Below are 21,921 nucleotides of genomic sequence, written 5' to 3' on the forward strand. Positions count from 1 at the left end.
AAGGGAATTTCTGCAATATCGTACAGAAATAAAGGTAACATCTGCAATAAGACGGTAGCATAAAATCATAACACTCATAACAATGCTTTGAGATGGAATTTAATGTAGGAAGAGTAGGAGAAAATCTTATGCACTTAAATACAACTAGTGTTTCTGTGTTTCCTTAGAAGTAGTAGCCACCAGAGAGTGATGGGCTCAAACACCCCATTACAGGTTATTATTCTTTCCAGCCCACTCCTCACCTGGATCTGACCTGTGGCACTGCTGGAAAGAAGGTATAAGAAACCCAGTTTACCTGATAACAGCCGTTCCTGAGCCACAGTCGAATCTGAACTCCACGTAACCAGCCACCATGTTAATGGAGAGGAAGTCCTTGCTCGCTGTGTCATAGCTGTACAAAAGGACACCGCTCTCTACATCTGGACGAAATGTCATCTCAAACTCCATGAAGGAAAGGTAATTCTGTGGTTCCAAGGGCCAGGGTGTACTAGCAAATGACCTTAAGGATTCATTGAACTGAGGAATAGCCAAGGCGATTGCTGAAAATCCAGAATACACAAGCAGGTCACTTGAGGCCCAAAGGTAAGGAACTGACTAACCCACTAACCAATGTCAGTTCTGTTGTTATGTACTTAGAGCTAATATTAAGGAAAAAAAAAACCCTTGAAGCTTTATCATCCAAATTAAAAATATTTTTATCCTAACCAACAACATTGCTTCCCTTCTTAATTCCTTCTTTCTCCAAAGATACATTTGTATAATAAAATGCTTTACCCCTTTTCTGTATCATGGCCATGTTTCTCAAAGTAGTAGGCATGCATGCGATGGGTGGTTTCATGACAACCTATGTTCTGCAGCACAGAAAATAATGTGGTATGTATTTGACTATTTGTTTACATCTCCATGGTTTCAACAGAAAAATGATATCTGGTTTTACATTTCAGAATATACAACTAACACTGTTTTTAGGAGAAATGCATTTGGGTTTTTTTAGAGTTAATGTGGACTATTTTATCTTCTGAAAGGTGAGGTTGAGAAGCCGATTAGGCAGGAGCTGGATAGAGCTCCGGAGTGAATGGTGGGGGAGGGTTTCATTATGTGATTCTAAATAGAAGAAATAGCAAGGACTGTCTTCTGCCAATGTAATATTGTGAGGCAACCTTGGATATTAATATGGAGAAAATGCACTGGACATGAGCTAACACACACAAAGAAATATAAGCAACCTAGCATCCTCTCACCTTCTTCACAATGATGACCTTTAAATCCAAGAGGGCAAAGGCAAATATATGAATCAGCTTTGCTTGCAGTACAGGTACCACTGTTGATACAGGAAGCTTCATCACAAATTCCACTGCTACATTCACCTAAACACAGGGCCAGAACGTATCAAAGAAGTTTGTCAAACAAGATTTAGCTGGCTCTTGATCATCACTAGTAACAAATACGATTTGCTCTCCTATCTAGCTTCTTTCCCAATTTGTCAAACTGTGCACCTTTGAGGCAAAGGAGCTTCACTGTCAGCACTGACTTTATACCAGTCTAGAAGGAGACTTTAAAAACAGCAGAAATTATCACTAACCAACAAACCATGACAGTCATGGATTTCACACATTTCCCAGATAACTAATTTTCTGTCTCTGTTCCCACCTTTATTTTCTTGTGCTCATTTCAGAATCTCCAAAAGTCACCGGACTGTTTACAAGCATTGCAGTTTGTTTAATTTCAATTACCTTAAGTGCTTCCTTCTTCATGGTAAATTTGTGCAATGGTAAGCTGGAAAGGTGTTAATCATCAGCTAATCTTATTAACTAAAATGAGGTTAACTCTTCTGTCTGCACTAAAAGGGATCCATATCACCAGGATATGGGCTTTCTAAGCAGCATTTGTACTCTGCGGGCACATCACTTGAAAGTACAAGATGATGATTTTTTTTTGTTACAATTAAGCTGAAACTGCCATAGAGTAAATAGTTTACTTATTTGCCTCTTAGAGCTGTGATATAACTATAAAATTAGAATATTTAGTGGTGAAGTACTGGTTTTTATGAAGTACTGGTTAATTTTATTCTTCTTCTTTATTTTAAATAGCTTCTGCTTAGATAGATTCCCCCTTATTCACAATACTAAATTGAAATTACTCATTAAGAAAGCTCAAATAACACATTCGTGGTGTATGAGCCTAAGCATATCATTTGGAAGGGGAAAGTTTCTGACAAACTAAGAATCACATTTATTTTGGGGTACTCTGAAATATCACCTCTGAGATGAGACAGGTGTACTGAGGCAATTCTGACCTTCTAGTTGAATATTATCAGAAATAAACACTGCAGAACAGTTTTGCTATCTGAGGTGACCAAGAAAAGCTTGGCAAATCTATTGCAAGAAGAGGATATGTCGTGTGTTTTTGTTTTGCTGTGTTTAAATACAGCACTCCGACATGATCACTCTGTAAAGACAGTTTCCAGAGCAGGACTCCACAAAACTTCAGTGAGGTACTGGCGTTAGTACAGTGCAGCTTTATAGTTTGGTTTCCCATCATATATTCAGAAAGAAAAGTGCAGTGAAATCTCTCTTGTGTAGATGGCTGATGGGCTGCTTCATCCTGTTACAAAAATGAGAAGATCACTCGGTCGTCCAAGCTGGAAAATAACCTTTGCTTACTGAGTCGCAGAAGACAGATGCGGTAATAACTCTTAGGTCATCTGGAATAACTCCCTGTCAGAACAGACTTGTCTCATATTGTACATTTATAGATGTCCCGTCAGGCCCATTTTTTATTGTGGAGAGGGACGGCCTGAGTACGCTGTTCATAATGCAAGACTCCAGGGTTAATCCTTGGATCATAAGCGCAATATTAAGAGGCCTCTGCAACAGAGCAAATTCTCCTTTAACATGGAAGGAGACAATTAACCCTTTCAAAAGACTGCCCTGTATCCAGCTGTGGGAGCTCCTGTACTCACAGTGCTAATTTAGCCATGTTTTCCTCTTCTGAGCAGCTAATGCCCACAGTAAAATCAAGCAGGACAGCACTGGGGTTTTGTTACAGTGTTTTCCATGTAACTGTACCCCATTTCAGCAGAAAACTACAGTTTTAATGGGGTTTAAACAACACCTTTCATATATAAATCCTATTTTAAAATTTATTACAAAATAGAGAACATTTTAAAACAACAACTTGCACCTTTCCTCAAGGTCCTTTTCAGTCTTACTGCCTAGGATCACTGTGATTATAAACAGGTACCTAGTCTCTGAGATCTCTCACGCTCTCATCACTTACCATGATGCAACAGGAATGAGTAGCACCAGTGCCATTTTACAGACAGGGAAACTGAGCCAAGACATGTGGGTAAACACCCACGTTGATATACTGAAATGCGAACAGCAAATTCGGACAACACTCATCTTTACTACATCTGCCTGATTAATAGTCAATGCTACCAGTCTTTTCAAACAGACCAAAGCTGAGCAAAATCTTTGAGAACCAGAAAAGGACAAGGAAGATAATAATGGGACAAGGTGCAGGCTCACTGGCTTTAGGGGCAGTTTGAACTGGAATGGTCTTGGTATTTAAGGACCACGCTGCTCTCACAGTGTCTCAGTGATAGGGAGTATTTCAGCACTCGGTCCAGCACAGGCGACTAAACTGAAAAGACAAATCACACGTCTGATGCCTACATCCACTGCCACTCTAGGGGCAGATGAGGACGAGGGAAGCTCCAGGGAGAATACGAGGTACTGACATGCTGGTTCTTCTAATGCAGCTGGCAGAGACAGCTTAATGCAGGAGGGATCCCTCTCTCTCCCCCGCTCAATTCTACCGTCCATGTACTGCAGTACTGCTGATTTATACACAGTGCCAACAGGAAAGAAAGAAAAGACTGGCTAGCAAAAAACATTCCTAAATTCCATCAAATTCACTTCCAATTTATTTATTTTAGGCTTAAATTATATCCCATATTGTTTGCAAATCTCTCATGGTGCAGCCTCATATGAATGCGTGCAGCCACGTAAGGACAGTAAGGCTCTAGCATTCAGCTTTGAGTCACACATGTGAAAACCCAGCATTTACTCTCATTTATGTTGATTGTTAATGCAGCAGCACGTGGAGCATTCATGGATGGGAAGGAAGCTAGCTGCATACCAACAGGCAATAGAGATTGGGGCTCAGAGAACTTCAGCAAAGCTTTCATCTATATATAAAAATTCCACAGATTCTCACTCTGTCGTGAAATTACTCTGTTTCCAAAGTCTTATTCTTTTCACCATCTGCTTCTTGGGCCACTCTGTTCCCTTCCTATATTGCAAAGAAGGTTGGTCATTTTATCGAGAGAATACAGAGCGATTGTTAGGCAGTTTCTCATTAATGACTTCCTTCTTGGGATTCCAAACGCAAAGCTATAAAAGAGAAGAAAGATGACTTTGTGGCTGAAGCATGGCACTGAGAGTTGGAAGATACGGGATCTGTTTCCTGCTTTTACCACTTGTTTTCTGATGCGGGGTTTACTCTTTGTCTTAAACTGTTTAACCTGGGAGGTCATTAAAGCAAGGATTTTGTTGCCATTTTTTTCAAGTGCCCATAACGTGGATGAAGCAGAGATGAATAAATATGTATAGATGACAGGACTAGTTCAATAACTTCCCTGCTTCTCCATCTTTACATCTGTGAAGGGGAGATAATGTTACAATGCCACTTCATAAAGCTGTTGAGAGAAAGTATTCCAGGGCGTTTTTTTAAAAATACCGTGATTCCAGAAATGAAAGCAAAAGCTGGTCAACAAGAACGCCTATTTGCCTCAGCTGTAACGGGGTTTCATGGGAAAGAGTCCTTTGTAACGGCAAAAGTACTGCCGTGGGTCTAAAAGACCCCTGCAGTCCTCCAGACAAATGCAATGATGCCCTTAGGCAAAACACATTTTGTTGTGTCCGCAGCAATTTAAATACAAACACAGTGTGCACACCATTGATTTCTGATGATATAAGTGTGTCAGTCACATGAAGAGCCATCCTGAGAGATGCTGGCAGAAATACTGGTGCAGGCATGATTATATCAGCATCGCTGAGTTTCTCTTTTTTTTTAAGATGGCGGTTTTTCAGTTTTACTGTTGCGTTGGATAGCTGTGTCCACACAGAAGGTTTTTTGGTATATGTGTATATGTATATGTATATATATATATGTATTTTGACAATTGCACAGTGTCGAAACACTGGTTTAACACTGATTAAGGGCCCCATGCCATCACACTTACCTACATCGGCTCCACTTAGCGCTCTCCCTAATGGCCAGGGTCTCATATCAACGACCTTCCCATTGATGCTGAGGGTCTGAACACAGCCCTGGAAGCCGCGGTTTGTGCCCACTGCTCTGACCAGCCAATACACGCTGGGGGCACCGCCAACGTAGAAGGGAGTCCGGAACGTAATTTTACTATATTGGCCCTAAAGGGAAAACACAGCGTGACATGACATGGAACAGACATAATACATGATAACTAATTCAGCCACACTGTGTATAATCAACTATTTTCTCCAGGAAGAATTGTCTCGGGGGAGATGTACGCTGCTCATTGGTAATTCCTTTCCATTAGGCATTCCTCCTCTCGGTGTACCGTTTTAAATGTTACTTTTTGCGTTCACAGCCATTGCAACAGCTTGGACTATTTAATGCAAAATAAAAAGCTTAAAAATCACTATATTCTGAGGAGGGATTGAGGATATCTGTTTTTTCCCGTGATTTCTTCCTTTACATTTGCCAAAATGTTTTTTCTTCAAAATTCTAAGCCCTGGGGGACACAGACCAATGTGATACTGTCTTTTGGACAGAACCCGGCAAATACTTACTATAGAATAATAATAAAATGACAAAAAGCTATGGTAAAAACAAAGCCAAGACACAAACTGATACAACTACAACAACTTCAGTGGGATTCTGCTCACATTGCCAGCACTAAATTTACTCCCTCTGGTTTTTTTGGCCTTAACCTGCCTAAGGAAACCTACAAATGCAAAGTGTACTAGCACTGCTATAGCACGCAGTAAGGAACAAAAAACTGAATAAACCTTTTCAATCACTGGATTAAACCCCATGCTATTGTCAGCAAGTGAGTCTATTTCTTTTCATAAATTGATCAAAATATTTGTCTTCTGCCTCCTAGTCAAAGGCTGTTCCAAAACTTTACTGCTCTTTAGTAAGGAACCTTCCAAATTCCCACATATGTTTATTCATAGCCAGTCTATACTAATGTGTCCATGTGACTGTGTTGGCCTTTAGCCTAAACAGCTTCTGAAGTTTCCACTCCTTCCCTGCCTTACGTCTCCATGGTATCTACAAAGATAAATCATATCCCCAAAGCCTGTATTTGCCAGGCTAAATGAGCCAAGGTTACTGATCATCGCACAGCGCACTGTAGAAACACCTCAAATGGATCTACTTGAGCAGGGTAAATTAATCCAGGTGAAGTCTGCGGGTCTAGATAGTTCAGATGTCTACAGAGTTACACAGTGGGCATACCCAATGCTGCAGCAGGCAGCTGCTCCAGCCTGCCCCAACTGCTTGCCACCACGCCTCATCTTTGATGCTCCTGCCCCCATATCTGTCAAGCTCTGCTTCTCTAACCTCTTCAAGCCAAAATGAACCAGATGAGAAAAGATGACTGTTCTGCTGACACTAATGCCCATCATCTGGACTAGGGTAGGCTGAGGAAGACTCACAGGGACAGCAATACTAAGGGAGCAGAAGCCCTGGCGGAGAGAAACAGCTAGAGCAATAATATCTTATTCCAGTTCAGCTGCAGCTAGAAAAATACAGGTGTCCACTGCTGAATTCTTGTAATAATCTCTGCAGACAATAATCATCCTGCTGGCCCTTCTTTGCACCTTCTCTTGTTTGACTTCATCTGTCTTGGATGTGGGTGATCACAGCTGTACATAGGCAGATGCAGTCCCACCAAAGCCTTTTACAATGCCATTAGTCTCTACTGGAAATCTCTCTCCTGATTCACCCTAGAATCGCATTTGCCCTTTGCATGGCCTCATAGCATTAGTAACACACAGAAGCATCTGACAGACACTAAAATCCTTCTCCTCTGTCATTCCCAATTGATGAGTTTTCCATGTGCAGCAGAAGTTAGACCCCAGCACATAGTATTTATGCTGTCAGGCTTCATCCCATTCCTATTACTCAAGTCCTCAAGATTTTTTTCCTTTCAGAGCCTGCACACGAAAGTGTAAAGTGATAAGATGTCTGAAGCCACCTTCTTCAGGGCCAGGGCATGTTAATAGTGCTTATCAAGGAGAAGAGAGAAGATATCTGAACCAATCTGCAAATGTCTCTTTTTTCAGTTTTTTTTTCAGGGTTTTTTTTTTCAATTTCACTTCTGTTTTCTGGCCTGGTAACAGAAAAGCAAGTCAAGACATCTTCCTCTATTATATTTTATCCCAGCTGCCTCATATGAAATTGTTGGTGTTAATGTAACTCAGGGCAGAATCTGTCCCTCTGTCTCTAACTGCATGGCAATGTATAATGTAATGTTAACTTTGTTCTCTTTTTATTTGTTTTGTTTTTCAGCTTGTTCCTTAGCAAGGATGCTTCTGCAGTGCATTTTTGTTCTTGAAGTTTTCGATCAACCTGACTTCCTTCTAAATATCTTTCATCGAAATATTACTGTGCTTAAATCTATGTCCATTGTATACACATCACTACACTTTTTGTATATATATATTTGTTGTGCAGCTATATATACATATTTTATATACACACATATATATACACACACACGTTTGCCATTTTTTCTGGATGGGGAAGCAGAGAAGAGCAAGATTGAATTCTCTGAGCCTTGAAAAAGAAAGCAATCAGGGACAGCAGCTGTAAAGCCTGGCAAACTTCTAATAGCAGCCTGTATCTGAGATTGGGGAAGTATAGCAGAAGGGTGGCTGAGTAAGTAAAGAGCGCACCAGGAGATCATGATGGCATTCACTGCTGGGATATTCAGCTGTGTGATTTCTAGACGACATATCTGCAAGTGTAGTCTGTCCATTGAACCTGGTTCACTAAGTTCCCCAGGACCAGTGAATAAAAATCTACTTTTTAAATCTGATCGGACTTCTGCTGGCAAGAAGAAATGTCATCATAACCTTGAGAGAGCCGAAGGTAGAGCTCCTGGTGCAGGATTACTCACCTGAGATTTCCCTGTGACTGGAGTGTCATCGTCCATCTTGAGCCAGCCATTCAGCCCATCTCTGAACAAAGTGGCTCTGTGCCAGTTCCCCAGTTTGATCTTGTTTTCACTCGTTATGACTGCAACTCCAGTGCCACAGTTGAACCTGGGAGCATGCAGAGAGTGCAGGGTGACAATCTTTCATTAACTTAAATAACCAACAGTCATTTTTAGCCTCTGAATATTCCCTTCCCCTCTGGGAACCTCTGTTTCACATTCCATATTAAAAGGCCACAGGAAAATTAGACAACAGGTCTAAATCTGATCTAAGTTTCAAACTTTCTTTAATATCTTTCTTTCTCTCATGGAGAAGATTTTGCAACCTCTGGCACTACCAAGTGCATGCAAAGCTTGCCAACAGCAGAAAGTGTTTCAAGATGCAGGGTATTACAATCTGAGTTCCTGCTATCACAGTAATTTCTCTGGGGAATTTTTCTAGGTCCCTGGTGAAAAGCAGTGCTGGATTAATAACTCTGGGATTCTATATGAAACTCAAATCTTTCCATACAAGGATACCTCCACAAGAGACTGGGTGGAGTTGAACATGCACAAAACACACTATTTTATCTGATTGCCCTTCAATACATGAGGTGAATAGAAACAGGACTAAGGCACAACATCCACTTTGTCTTTCCCCACTTTCAGAGGAATCAATCACCCTCCCAAAAAAGGAGACGCGTGAGATATTCTATCATATGCTTATATAAGGCAGTGCAAGAAACTTCCTCCATCTCCATTAAAAAGACCTGCCACTCCTATCTAAATGACAGGTATGGGATGAAGTTCCAGGCCCCTTGCTTGCACTAAATCTCTTCATTTTACTACATTCTCTTCAGGTCCTTTTGCTGTGAAGCAAAGAAACTCTACATAGCAAAAGGTGAGCAAGTGCAGCGGCTCACTCGTGAGCAAGTGTGGTGCTCACATAACAAGGAGCCCCATAATAATGCCCTTAAGAAAACTCATTTTGCCTAAGAAAAAATCATTTTGCCTTTGCAGCACGGTCTGAGTAAAGTGAGTTCAACAATGCATATGTCTACGCACTGAACAAGGATGAGAGAACAAAATATTGAAGAAATGCTCAGTGAAGTCATACTATCCATTTTGTGCACTGCCTGGGGCAGAAGTCAAAGGTACGAGAGATATTCATCACGTAAAGGAGTCCCAGGAGGCAACAATGACCCCTTTTCTTTACACCAGATTGAGGGCGGAGGTGAGCCTAGTAGAAATCAATGCTTTACCTGAACTGAAGGTTACGTCGGATGATTGCTAGTGACATAAAATCACCACGACCGTGTTCATTTTCTCCGCAGTATAGCAGCAAACCATCTTCTGATTCAGCCTGCAATCACCAAATCAACAAGAAAAATCAAAGTCTAAGCCTCAAAATGATAGACAAATGCGAGTAGCAGAGGGGGACTTTTTTCCAGAAAACGTACAACATTTATCAGAGGGAGTTTTAAGTTGCAAAACCAGAAATAGGTCACTCAATTTCAAATCCCACACTTGAAGAACCTAAAAAACCACGGCCTTAATGCTTAAATGGTTTAGGACCATCTCTTCTATTTACAGCATGACCTATCAATAGTATCAGACATATAGATAAGCTCGAATCATTAAAACCCGTCAGATATGTCCCGTATGAGGCCTCTGAGCATGAAGTCTAGCAAGGATGTCCTAGCAAGCCTAGTAAGTGTGGACACATCAGGCGTACTGCCCATGAATACACACACGCTGTTTCACACGTTCAGTGAGTCTGACACTGTTCAAACCAAAGAACCTGTGCAGGCACGATTTTCCCATACGCGCGTAGCAGCTGACACAAGGGCTCTTCCCAGCCATCCTGCAATTCAGGCTGACAAATTGCCAGAAAAGTGGTAGATCACCATGTGAGGCAACAGGTCACTACTGCTCTGGTGACAGTCTCATACCTCGAGCGTGAGGCTGGCAGCTCTGCCGTACGTGGGAGCAGGGCTGCATCCGACAGCTCCCCCACGACACGTACCCGGCCACCTTCCCTACAGAGCACTGCCGGCTCTGTCCGTAACGCATAGACAGCACCAACACAAGGCGATGTGAGATTTATGCTGCCACATCAGACCTGCAGTTTAACTAGTTCAGTATCTTGCAGTTACTAGTGGCCGGTGTCCCATATTTCAGAGGGAAAAATAATGCCTACTTACATCCCGCAGAGTAAGAAAGGACCTCTAACAGTCTTTTGCTCAGGAAAACAAGATCACCATTTCTTATGTGTAAACATAGTGTGTGGCACTTCCAAATTACAAATTTTAATTACAAAAAATACAGGTGTATTTGAGCCTGTAGTTCCTTCGTATGACTATAGTCCTGCCAAGGCACATTGCTGCTAGTCTGCAGTGCCCAGTATTGCTAATGCCAGGGATTCACTCATGCACTGACTATCAATAATAGATACAAACATTTTAGCTCAGATTACCAAATTCATTAACATTCATTGGATGTGAAGCCAGATCTTTAGAGATGAAGGTTGTGTATATGCTCACCACAGTTACATTAGAAGCTATAATGAAGCTAAGTTATAGTTCCCGTGTCCACAGCATCAGAAGAAGCAAATAAAATTTAAAGCTTCTATGTGAATTTGGGATTGCTTAAACTTACCCTGAATTCAAGGGTAATTTGAAATGTCTGATAGGAGTTTTTCAGTGGTTCAAAGGTGATATATGAGTAGCCAGAGAACTGAGGATACTGGATAATAATATCTGAAAAGCAAAGACAGAAGCATGCTGTTTAGAAGTTTTCTCCCATATATAAAAATCGATACACACATTTAGCACTAGATAACATCAGGTGAAAATGCAAGGCAGAGTTCCTCCAGAGACAACTATTAGTCAGCAGCAGTCAGCAATCAGTTAACCCATTGCTTTGTCCTCCCACCACCTTTCACAACTAATTCCTTTATTTCCAAGGTTCTGGGGAACTTGGAAAGAAACAGGATACTGAGGGCCAAACACTGTTCAACAGTTTAATCACTGGCTTCAGTGGAACTTACTCCAGATTCTCGTCTCTGTTACAGAAGACAGAATGTGGCTATTTTTTTATTTATCTTCTTCTAGGCACTCATTTAAAAGAAAGACACCAAAGTAATTTTCTGTTTTGACAGATGATAAAAACATACGCGGGAAAAGCACACTGGGCCAGACTCCATGCCGCGTTAGTCACTGCTGCTCCGTAGCTGCTGCGTCTAGCATCCCAAGCATCCTGAGCTGGCTCAGGATAGCCCACCAGCCCCTAACACTTCCCCCTGGTAACCTCAGAGTATAAGGCAAAGGGGGTGATGGGGAGAAGAAGGTCCCTGCTGACACTTCTCCATCCTAGGAACCTCTGGCTGCAACAGTGGCCGTTTGTGTTGCTGTCGTCAGCAGACACATCAACCCTCACCCTTCACTGTCACACGTCAGAGCACCAGCTCCAGCACTGGAAAAAACAAAAAGATATCTTACTGCTACCCTTGCAGCTCCTTTTCCTGAGAAGCATGCAGGAAAGACCCAGTTTCAGTCTGGAATTCTTATTTTTGCAAGGGATATGAGCACAATGAGAGGATATAAGTATAATGAGAAAGGAAGGATGAGGTGCCCTACTTCCTTCTGCTATATGAGTTTTGAGTGGATTTTACTTTATTTGGATCTAGATGCAGTTATCTCAGCTTTTTTGTTAGCAAGCAAACAAATAAAATGCATATTAGACTCAGGCGAAGAGAACCAGTAATATAAACCTGAATGCAGCTACAGCAAAGAGAAACTAACTCAGGTACTGATCACAAATAGAGCTGACTGGACCACAGAGCTATGCAGTTGCTGATTATAAAGAAAAGTCTATTTTCATTCAGATTAGTATACTATTTAACAACATTGGCTGCTGTGGAGAAGTTCAGTACAAGGAAATATTGGTACACAATGCTACTGCTTACCAATGCATCAAACACTCCCTTGTGAAAAATAGTGGTTTTGGACTCACATTAGCAAACTGGTTCTACAAGCTGTATATGGTTAAAATAAATCCTTGACTTTTCATACTTGATCAAGGCCAAAAATTGTATCTACAGCTGTTCCATGTGGCTGAGTCACAACAGATTGTTTTCAGAATGAATTCTCTTTACTCCAGCATCAAAAGGAGAAGATCTAATACCCCCAGTGTGTGCAGCTCTGATGCACAATCCTGTGCATCAAGAATTTTTGAAATGAGTCTGCATAAGAAATGGGCATCTCTGATGCTCTGCAGTGCAGAAGAGCCTTGGCATTTCAGATCCATGTGAAGAGGAAAAGATTAGCTTTTTCTTAACTGGTGGGACAGCATTACAACAAGTAAGAGGACAGATCCTTATCACCGCTTGCATTCATCACTGATGATAGTCTGGGGGCTCATGCCACTGTCCTGATAGAAAGGGTCTTATCTGTATGTCATTTTCTTCATTTATTTCTTTGTTGGTGATCATCACTTTAATTGCAATAACATTCGTTGCGACTTTAAGCATCTGTTACCATCAGTTTGACACTTAATGGAAAAGTGATATCTGGGAAGTTGTGGCAGAGGAGAAAACACTGCCTCTTTGAGTGCTACTGACAGATCAATTCAGCCATTTCATGTAGTTGCCCCCTTTTGGGCTGAACAGATCTAGCAGTGACTACCTTCCACAAAGGTAGGCAGGTGCCTTTTTCTTCCGTCCCCCTTGGTTTACCAGCGGTCCTTCCTCCCTGCTGCACAGTCTTACCTCTTTCTTTGCACAAGCTCTGGCATTCATCTAACCCTTTGGTCACCAAATCAGCAGAAAAATAACTCAGAAAAGAAAAGTGAATTGCTTCTGGCCAGAAAAGTGAGCTGAACTGGCTCACCAGGAGATGAGCTCGATATCAGAACTGGCAAAAGGGAGAGGTTAGGACCAGGGATGGCAGAGGACAGGAAGGGAAGCAGGGAAGGAGAAGCAAGACTGCCTCCTTCAGTGTTTCTAGCAACATTCTCAGCTCCTATCACCCTCCCATTCCTAGATGGAGGAAGGAGGATTAACCTCCCCTACGCACACTACACTGGGTCTGCATTCATCTGTCCCTGCTTTATTAAAGAATCACTTCTGAAAACACGGCTGAAAAAAGGAAAGAGAAGCAAAGTGACTTATGTCTGAATTGGAAAATAGATGCTGCTGTTATCCCTAGGGATCCATTAAGCCCAACCTGTTATTCAAAATATGCATTTTTGTTGGTTTACCACGAAGCTGCTTCTTGTAGAAGCCAATAGCAGAACAGAAATCCGCCTCCAACCAGTCTGCAACAGCTTAGATCTGCTGTCAGACACTCCAGAACGATGCTGGCACTGCGCAAAGACCACAGATGGTCAGTCTGCTTACTTTTGGAGACACCCTTCATCCAGAAGTCAGAAAAGAAAAAAATCCCACAGACTCATGGAAAAGGAGCTTAGCACAGCGTAACCTACCTTCTGCGCAAGTGTCTCCTCCTTTTCCCAAGTTACAGTGACAACGTGAGCCACCCCGGTCATAGTCGTTGACACAAAAGCTATCTGTAGAACAGATGGTCTCATCACAGGACAGATCAAAGAGGCGCCCTGCCGAAGACATGCTGTTCCTTCTCGTTGTCCTAGCCGTAGCAGTCCTCGGTGTGGTAGAAGGGACAGGTTGTGTAGTTGTAAGAGCTGATGTCGTAGGTTCTGAGGTGGTTGCAAGGAGCCTCAAAAGGAGCCTTGAACTAGACTCTGGTGTGACCTTAGTTTCAACGAGAAACTTTCTGTTGCCTCCTTTAATAGCAGGAAGTGGTCTGAGCTAACGTGAAATAAAGAAACATAAATCTAATATAACTTAAAATGCTACATGGAAATGAAAAAAAATGCCTTCTAAGATACAGATCTGAAGTAACAAATTCATCCTCACTGAAAAAAATTAAACATTCACACTATTTTATCTGTGCATATAAGTTCAGATATTAAATTTCACAAGATCTGACACTTTAAAATATTAACACTATAAAGAAAACAGAAATGCCAAAGTGGAACCTTGAAATTTACCTCTTCTATGTAAATGTCGTAGTCTGAATCATCAATATCAAATCCTTCATCATCACCAATTACTGTGTCTGTGATATATCGATGCCCGTAGCTTCCACTTCCTAATTCTTCAGAGCCTGTAAAGACACAACTGGCATATTCAGTTCATAGATTTTTTTTTCTCTTTACACACAGCTCAAATCTTACCTCCTCCTAACTCAGGACACTAAAATCAGAAATGGTGTCAGTATTTATTTTGTACAGTAGATGCATCAGGTTGAAGATGGGAAACAGGCTGTATAAATTACACCTAAACAATTTAAAACAAACTAAGTGAAGATCTTCATTTAGTCATTTATTGTGGTTCCTTAACAAATTCAGGAAAAGCTCAGTTTTGCAACCTGACTTTTACCTGTCATTCTTTCAGGAAAATGTTTCTGAACTTTTTCCAGTGTTCGCCACTTTTTAATAGCTATATCGTTTTTAGTCCAAACTTTTCCCTTGTATAAGCACACAGTCCCCTGTTTGCCCTAGTGGCGACTGAATGTTTTGCCTGAATTAATAAGAGCATGAGAGTACGTGGAACGGCAAAAGAAGTGCATCTGGGTAGGGATTCTCTGGCACACCCTGCTTAGGGCTTTACCTGCTTCCACTGACTCCAACACTTTGAAAATGAAATCCTAAGTGCATTTTTAGGCTTTTTTTTTTAAATGCAATTTAGCAGCTGGAAGAAAGGAATAAGCACAAATGCGACGTGCTAAGCCACCGACCCGTGGAGCACTGGAAAGTGCTGCAACGCACTCCGGGCTGAGAACCGCCGTGAAACACTAAGTTGATTAGTGCAGAAAATGCCTGTGTTTTTCTGTACTTTACACAGTAAATGTCTGCTTCAACTATGGGTTATGCTTTTTAGCTAATAAAATTTAACAGAAATGATCATTTATGAGGAAAGAGAATCAGGGTAACTGCATCACAACTGCTTCCTGTCATTGCTTAGGGTGCAGAATATAACGGATTTGGTAACCAGTGAAACAAAACACTTGATAGATTCGACTTTTCATAAAATATTCTGTGGTCATTTAAAAATAGCATAGCTAACTCTCGCTTTACAAAGTCTCTGTACAGGCTGACCGTGTGTGCTTGCTTATTTTAGCAGCCACAAGTTAGCCATATTTCCTTGGCAGTTAGCAAATCTTTCATGTTACACCAAGGAGAGAGGCAAAGTCCAGGCAGGTGAAGGATGCCTGTTGAGGGAGAGCACTGCAGAAGGGAGACCTGTCAACCCAGAAAATGCCACCTCCCCCCTCGATGGTCGTGAGACCTTCACTACCACCACTGAGCAAACTGATGGATCCAGTGAAAGACAACGGGGCTTGGCAGACTTTCAGGCAGAGCAGCGTGGGCACAGTGTTATCGTGCTGTTTGAACCAGTCTAATTCAGGTCAGCAATCTCCCACCTCAGTGGAGAAAAAGGGAGAAGTATGCTACTGGCCTGAAGTCAGACAGAAAAGCACTGGTCTAAATCTTTTCATACTCTCGCTCTTCCACTACCATGACTGCAACCCAGAAATCCTGAGAGACAATTATAAAATCAAACATACGTGCACCAGATACGAACGTGTGCCCTGGCTGGCTAACTGGCTGCCCACAATACACTCCGTGGGAGTTAGTTACATATCAATAGATTTTACATGTTACATCAGCACACAGAAAAATCAGAGGCCAATTCGTAGCTATAATGAGGCATACACATTTCCAAACAAAACAGCATGTTAGTCAAAGTGAGATGATGTATAAGCCTTTCCATTGTAATTCATATACCTAACCATCTGTAAATAATACATTTGAACTGTGTATAAAACAGAAGTAATCAGTACAAAACACAGAGTTTGACTAACTGAGCTAAGCATAGCACCTACAGTTTTATGATTGGTAAAGAGACGAGGCCAACAGGACAGAATAAATCCAGATTATTTTTGGTAGAGGATGCCCAGAAAACAATTATTTCCTTGTGCAAATTCTTATATACATGGCATCATGTACATTGCTAAAGTGACAAGAATGATTCAGAATTTACACTGCTGTTAAGCAACTGTGAATGCATAGCCAAAGGATTACTATTGGAGAGGTAGACAGAGGTATAAACTGGTCCCAATCCTGTTTTCATTGTGGAAAAAACAGTTATTATCAAAGTGCAGGCAAAACCTGCTACTCCTGCTAGTCACTTGAATAGTCACTAAGATTAATCACCACCACAAGGTAATTTTACTCCAGGTAGGAAGGCTGGTTGCTTTTGTTCTATCCATCACTGCACCAGGATCTTTCTTTCTTTGGCAAAAGTAGTTTTATAAGATGTGTTTCTACAAAAGAATTTCTGTGCAAAAACCCAGATACATTATAAATGTGAATTGCAGCTCGGAAAGTATTTGAATGAAACAGAGCCTGGCACTAACTCAGCTTCCAGCAGGTGCGGCAAGTTTCAGCTCACTGGAATACCCTTACTTTTAATCAGGCCTGTATTATTACTACTTGCCCTTATAATTCGAGCGCTTATATTGTATGCCTGTAACTTTTTCAAATTAAACTCAATTCTTTTAATGGATAAATCTATAATTTACCTAAGAGTAATAGAGGCCATAAAACTAAGGGTTAGGAAAAAGAAAGGAAAAACCATGGATCATTAAATCTCACATTACTAATCAATCATGTGTCAAGGAAAACAATCCAATTTCTATTCAGACAAGCTGTGATACATAAATTCTGTTTTCTAACTTAGAGGTCACAAGCCACAAATAAACATCTGTTACAGTGAAAATTCTACCACATTTTTTCTTTTCTCAAGCAAACTTTCTATTGGCTTAATGGGTTTTTAGTTGGTAAGGACGGCAGGAATGAAAACAACGCAGGGAATGAAGTATCTTTATTTTCCACCATCATCAGAAACTGATAAATCTCAATTTTGCTCTTGGATATGCACACTTGCTTTCATATATACATGTGATTTTAATGCCATGCCAGTTTTACACAACTGTAACTCTCCTGATTTGAGTGGCGTTATCACTAAACTACATCAATACACACCAGCACACAATCAGATCTGATAACTTAGAAATTGGCAGTTCCCAAAGTAAAAGGTGTCCCTCTTTCATCTTGCAGACCAAAATGTTCCATGCTTTTCCAACAGAAGACCTTGGGAAACAAAATGTACCCACTATTTTAAACCAGACAATGATTCTTTTTACGTTATTGAACTGGTACAACATTTGCAGCCTGGAGAGAGCAAAGAAGGTACGTCTTATTGTGGTTGGCAGAAAGGACTGCTTTGAGGCCCTTCTTCAAAGACCTTCAGGATGTAAGTTTGGCATCACCAGGAAAAGTGCAACTTCAGAAGGTGTCCTAATATCCACAGGTCTCTGATACGGTCTAAGATTCCCCCCTTCAATCTACCTGACTCCAGCTGACAGTTTCAGCCAGCACATGCTATATTACTCTACATCAGTTTAGGTAATTTGGGAGCACAGCAACGAAGACATGTAGATGTACCCTCATCTATACAGATGAGCGCACACACACACACAGGATTATCCAACATCCCACTGGGTTTTCAGTCACCTCGTTCTTTGCCCCACATTTGTTGCTAGTTTATTGGATATGACATGATTCCCACCTGTGACGTGATGCAACAAAACTATAAGATAAAGTAGAGAAGCTAAGAGGACTATCCACAGAGAAACCCACACGCCAGCCCATATCTTAAGAGTACTGCGTAGTTTTGGTGGAGAGTTCACCTCAGACCAGGTGGCAAATCAGAGATAATTAAGCGAAGTGGGACTTTGCAAATACCAAAACAATGACTACAGAGATTACAGGCATGCTATATTTCATTAAATCAGCGTTTCAGTGTGCAAGGAGATGAAGCCTATTTAAGACCCTCTCCCAGGCCTTATAATCCCATTCTATAATTAACTGAAAAACCTGTGTGTGGGGGTCACAAACATAGGACAAGTTCTTCCCAAATAGTCAAGGATTAAGTTATGTCAAAAAGACATTCTCAAAACAAACGGAAAGCTGCACAAACTTCTGTTTTGCCACTTTGGTATCATGGGTATTGATCAGAACTCACAGAAATACGTGGGAAGTAGAGCACAGAGCACTGCAACGTGGATGGATTAAACAGAAGTGTTAACAGGCTGATCACCTTCATGCAGAAGACTACACAGGTCTAAATTCGAAATACACCAGGGACATTTCTATCTGATTCGGTTCCTGCCAGTAACTCACAGTGTGGCATTACATATTGCTTGGCCTATCTCTTGCTTTTTGTCCCTGTCTATATAATGGGCCCAGTAAATACAAACCCTGTCTTTGTAAAGCACGTGGAGATCTCTGGGAAGCAGTTCTGTAGAAAGCATTCTCCATTTACTATCTTCAAGATGCATCATCATCATTTACATCAAGGTCTGAGCCTGAGGGACTGCTGTTTTCCTCTGCCTGAGACTCAGCTGACACAGTCAAGCGCTGTGCAGAATACTTAAGCACCTGTGCCAATTTCTTTTTCAATATGAGCCAGAGCACAGAGATGCCTCCATTTGTGAGACGTCAGGTTTTGATGGCTAGGCCCTAAGGAAGTGATGTAAACAGATTCAGCAGCCACTTTGGCCATGTTTGCTATGGAGACGAGCAGGAGGGTAGCAGGAGGGTAACAGAGTACACTTCCTCTGTTGGTCGGGCAAAGCCCAAGACTGTCGACCTTCAGGGCATAGTGCAAACCCCATCTGTTTCCCCAGGAGATACAGGGTATTTAAGTGATGCAGGTGAGGACACTTTCTTTGTTTGATTCTGCAAGATAATTTATTACTTTTATTGTTACTAAACTTGATATGTGAAATCTTACGTTTTTAAGTAGATTGTCCACGACACCTTGAAAGATTTGATATAGCAAAAAAATCTTACAAACATATAAGTAAAATACCTATAACCAGCATGTGTAATTAAGAAGGGTACAAAAATTGATTTAAGCGAAGTATTGCATCATTTCCTTCTGTAACAAAATGAAACCGAGTCATAAATAAATGAGAATCCTTGGGGGACTTTGCCTTCTCCTTCCTCCCTCAAAATGGATCAATGTAACATAAACCAAGCATGCAGTTTTTTATTATGTAAGGGGGTAACTTTGCTGGTAATCAAGGCCACATGTTCTACTTGCAAGGATCCTGGGAGGTCTGTCACATTAGGTGATACAGTTAGCAGCCCTGCAGGGGAACATTTTAGCAAACAAAGCCAACAGTTTCCTATGATGACCTGAGGCAATGCAGTCCAGAGTACTGCAAATCAAGCCACACGTGAAACCAAGTAAGAGAATTATACCTTAGAATGATACAAGCCCCAGGTCCCAGGTTTACAGAGGGCAGTGCAGGACAAATCCCCAAGTAACGCGGACTCAGTGTCTGCTGGACTCATCACAGACTCAGCTTGCCCATAAGAGCTACGAGAGACTTCACATTTCAGCAGGGACACTGAAGGTCCAGTGTAGCTGAAGACATGTTGGGAACTGGATTCACAGTTAAAAGAAGCATCAGAAAGTCAATAATTATTTCAAAATCAGTATAAAAAAATCCAAGATATAGAAGCATAAAGGTTACAAATTTTTGAATCCGAACATATCAAGGACCTTAGCACCAGCACTATGTGGACTAAGTGTAATGTGAAGAAGGCAGATACTGCAGGGACTTATGCCAGCTCCCCAAGGTATTTCAGGTATTTCTGAGGAATACATGGGCAGTCAGAAAATAGCACCAAATATTCGTGGCAAGCTTCACTATTTACATGAGAAGAGGAAATGTGGCAATAATGATGGTAGTAATTCCTATGATGCGCACGCATCCTGAAGAATACAAATGTATTAGTGGCAGACACACCAACTGCCTGGCACCTTCATATGTCCTTTTCAGCAATGTCAGGTGACTATGAAGTGTCTACTGGCACTTTGGGAGACTGAGGCGTCTGGTGCTACCTGAGACGCGTTATGCTACCTGAAACATCCCCACGGGGCCGTCAGGTAGCTGGGAGACACATGGGAAACATGCCTTCCTACAGTGACAGCCGGAAACCATCTGGTACACCCTAAGGGACCTCAAATGCACTGAATGTCTATGTCTGAGCAACTGAATTTAATGATTAACTGGGCCAAAGAAGGTAACTATTGGCTACCTGGCTACTAGAAGGATGGAGGTATTTTATTAGTTGCAGATACATAGTGTGAACTAGGAGTAAGTTTTACTTGATTGCCCTTAAATGTATGAATGTTTTCCGTCGCAGTGAACTTTTCGACAGTTTAAATCACACTGTCTCTGCAGAACAGGCAGTTTCCAGTTTTCAAACTTGCAAAAGGCAAATTGTCTCTCCTAGATTAGTGCAGTAATAAGCCCAGTATGAAGACTAGCCCATCCTTACCAGCAGAGCTAAACACTTTATCTTTTCTGACCAAAGAATGCAGACACTCATGTCCAAAGATAAACAGGATACAGAGGAACACACAAACAAGTCTGAGGCAGAGGAAGCTGACTCCTGGGTATCTCAGGGCCAAGGAACCCAAGAGCAAGCTGCACCTTCAGGGTTTTCACAAACATTTGGTTCAGAAATTAGAGTTCAGCAGCCACAAACTTTATGCAAACTGCTCAAGGGATTCAGTTTACAATGGTGTCAGAAGATAAAAACTGCCATAAAGGAGTCAATGAGAACATGGGATTTCAAGATAGAGAATATAAAGATAGACAATTTGGAAATAAATCCTTAGTGGGTTAAACTGATCATGAAAGATGTGGTTCACATTTCTGCAGCACGCAAATTGCTCTTGCAGAGCACCGCTGACAATCTTATCTGAATATCATCTGTTCGTTTTCTATCTGTTAATTAAGGATGATTTGCATTGCAAGCACATAGGTAAGAAAAGAAAAAAACGTCAATCTTGTTGCCCTTTTTTATAGTTTGCTAATCTGTTAAAATTATATCCAGGCATTTTCTTGCCTGGTATTCTATCTCCTATAAATGCCTTCAAAACTGGAACTTCAAAGTCCTGAAATCTTTCAAATCCAGCACAAAGTTTGGCACATTAAGGATATGGTTTATATAGTCCCATCAGCCTTGGCCCTGTTGCCTATCTTGACTCTGCTTTGTGACATTGTGTTTTTACGGTGTAAAAGACACATGCTTTGTACAATTCCCAGTGCGCTCTGTGTCAGCTTGGTTGGGATTCTCAGTCACAGCTATCACTTTGGGGGTAATGAGGAGGAACGTGATGCCAAAGTCAGCCCACAGACTAGCACTGACGGAGGATTAAACTCTGAGGAAGGCAGTCAGGAGATGTGTGCAGGACCCACCATTTGTTGCCATGTCCATGGCCCATATTGCTGCACAAACGTAGATATAATTTTGACAAAGTCATGATTAGTCAGATGTATTTGAATACAGTTTCACCTAATGTTTTCACTATGTAGCTTCTGATTAAAAAGGGATGCTTACTTGTTTACATAATTATTTTCATGGTTGTGCTTAATAGTTTAAAAGCCTTACTCCTCAGAAAACAGCATCGATTTGCTTTGGTCTTTCTGAGTTGTTTAAATTATACATATAATATATACAGTTCAGTTTTAAAGAACTGCGAAATGAGGAACAATAGACTT

At 41.2% G+C, this 21,921-nt stretch overlaps 1 protein-coding gene across 1 annotated transcript in view; it reads right to left on the reverse strand.

Moving 5' to 3' along the window:
* Positions 1-21,921, reverse strand: part of LOC135324616 (pikachurin-like) — an 81,494-nt gene that overhangs the window by 19,893 nt on the left and 39,680 nt on the right. Inside the window, exons 8-15 of the mRNA XM_064501232.1 lie at positions 14,261-14,376; positions 13,676-14,018; positions 10,850-10,950; positions 9,454-9,554; positions 8,177-8,321; positions 5,249-5,438; positions 1,242-1,367; positions 296-539 (exon numbers count right to left, since the gene is read on the reverse strand). Of these exons, the coding sequence (XP_064357302.1) occupies positions 296-539; positions 1,242-1,367; positions 5,249-5,438; positions 8,177-8,321; positions 9,454-9,554; positions 10,850-10,950; positions 13,676-14,018; positions 14,261-14,376 (1,366 nt within the window). The remainder of the gene's footprint in view (positions 1-295; positions 540-1,241; positions 1,368-5,248; positions 5,439-8,176; positions 8,322-9,453; positions 9,555-10,849; positions 10,951-13,675; positions 14,019-14,260; positions 14,377-21,921) is intronic.

The sequence above is a fragment of the Dromaius novaehollandiae genome, chromosome Z (genome assembly GCF_036370855.1).
Source record: "Dromaius novaehollandiae isolate bDroNov1 chromosome Z, bDroNov1.hap1, whole genome shotgun sequence".
NCBI lineage: Eukaryota > Metazoa > Chordata > Aves > Casuariiformes > Dromaiidae > Dromaius > Dromaius novaehollandiae.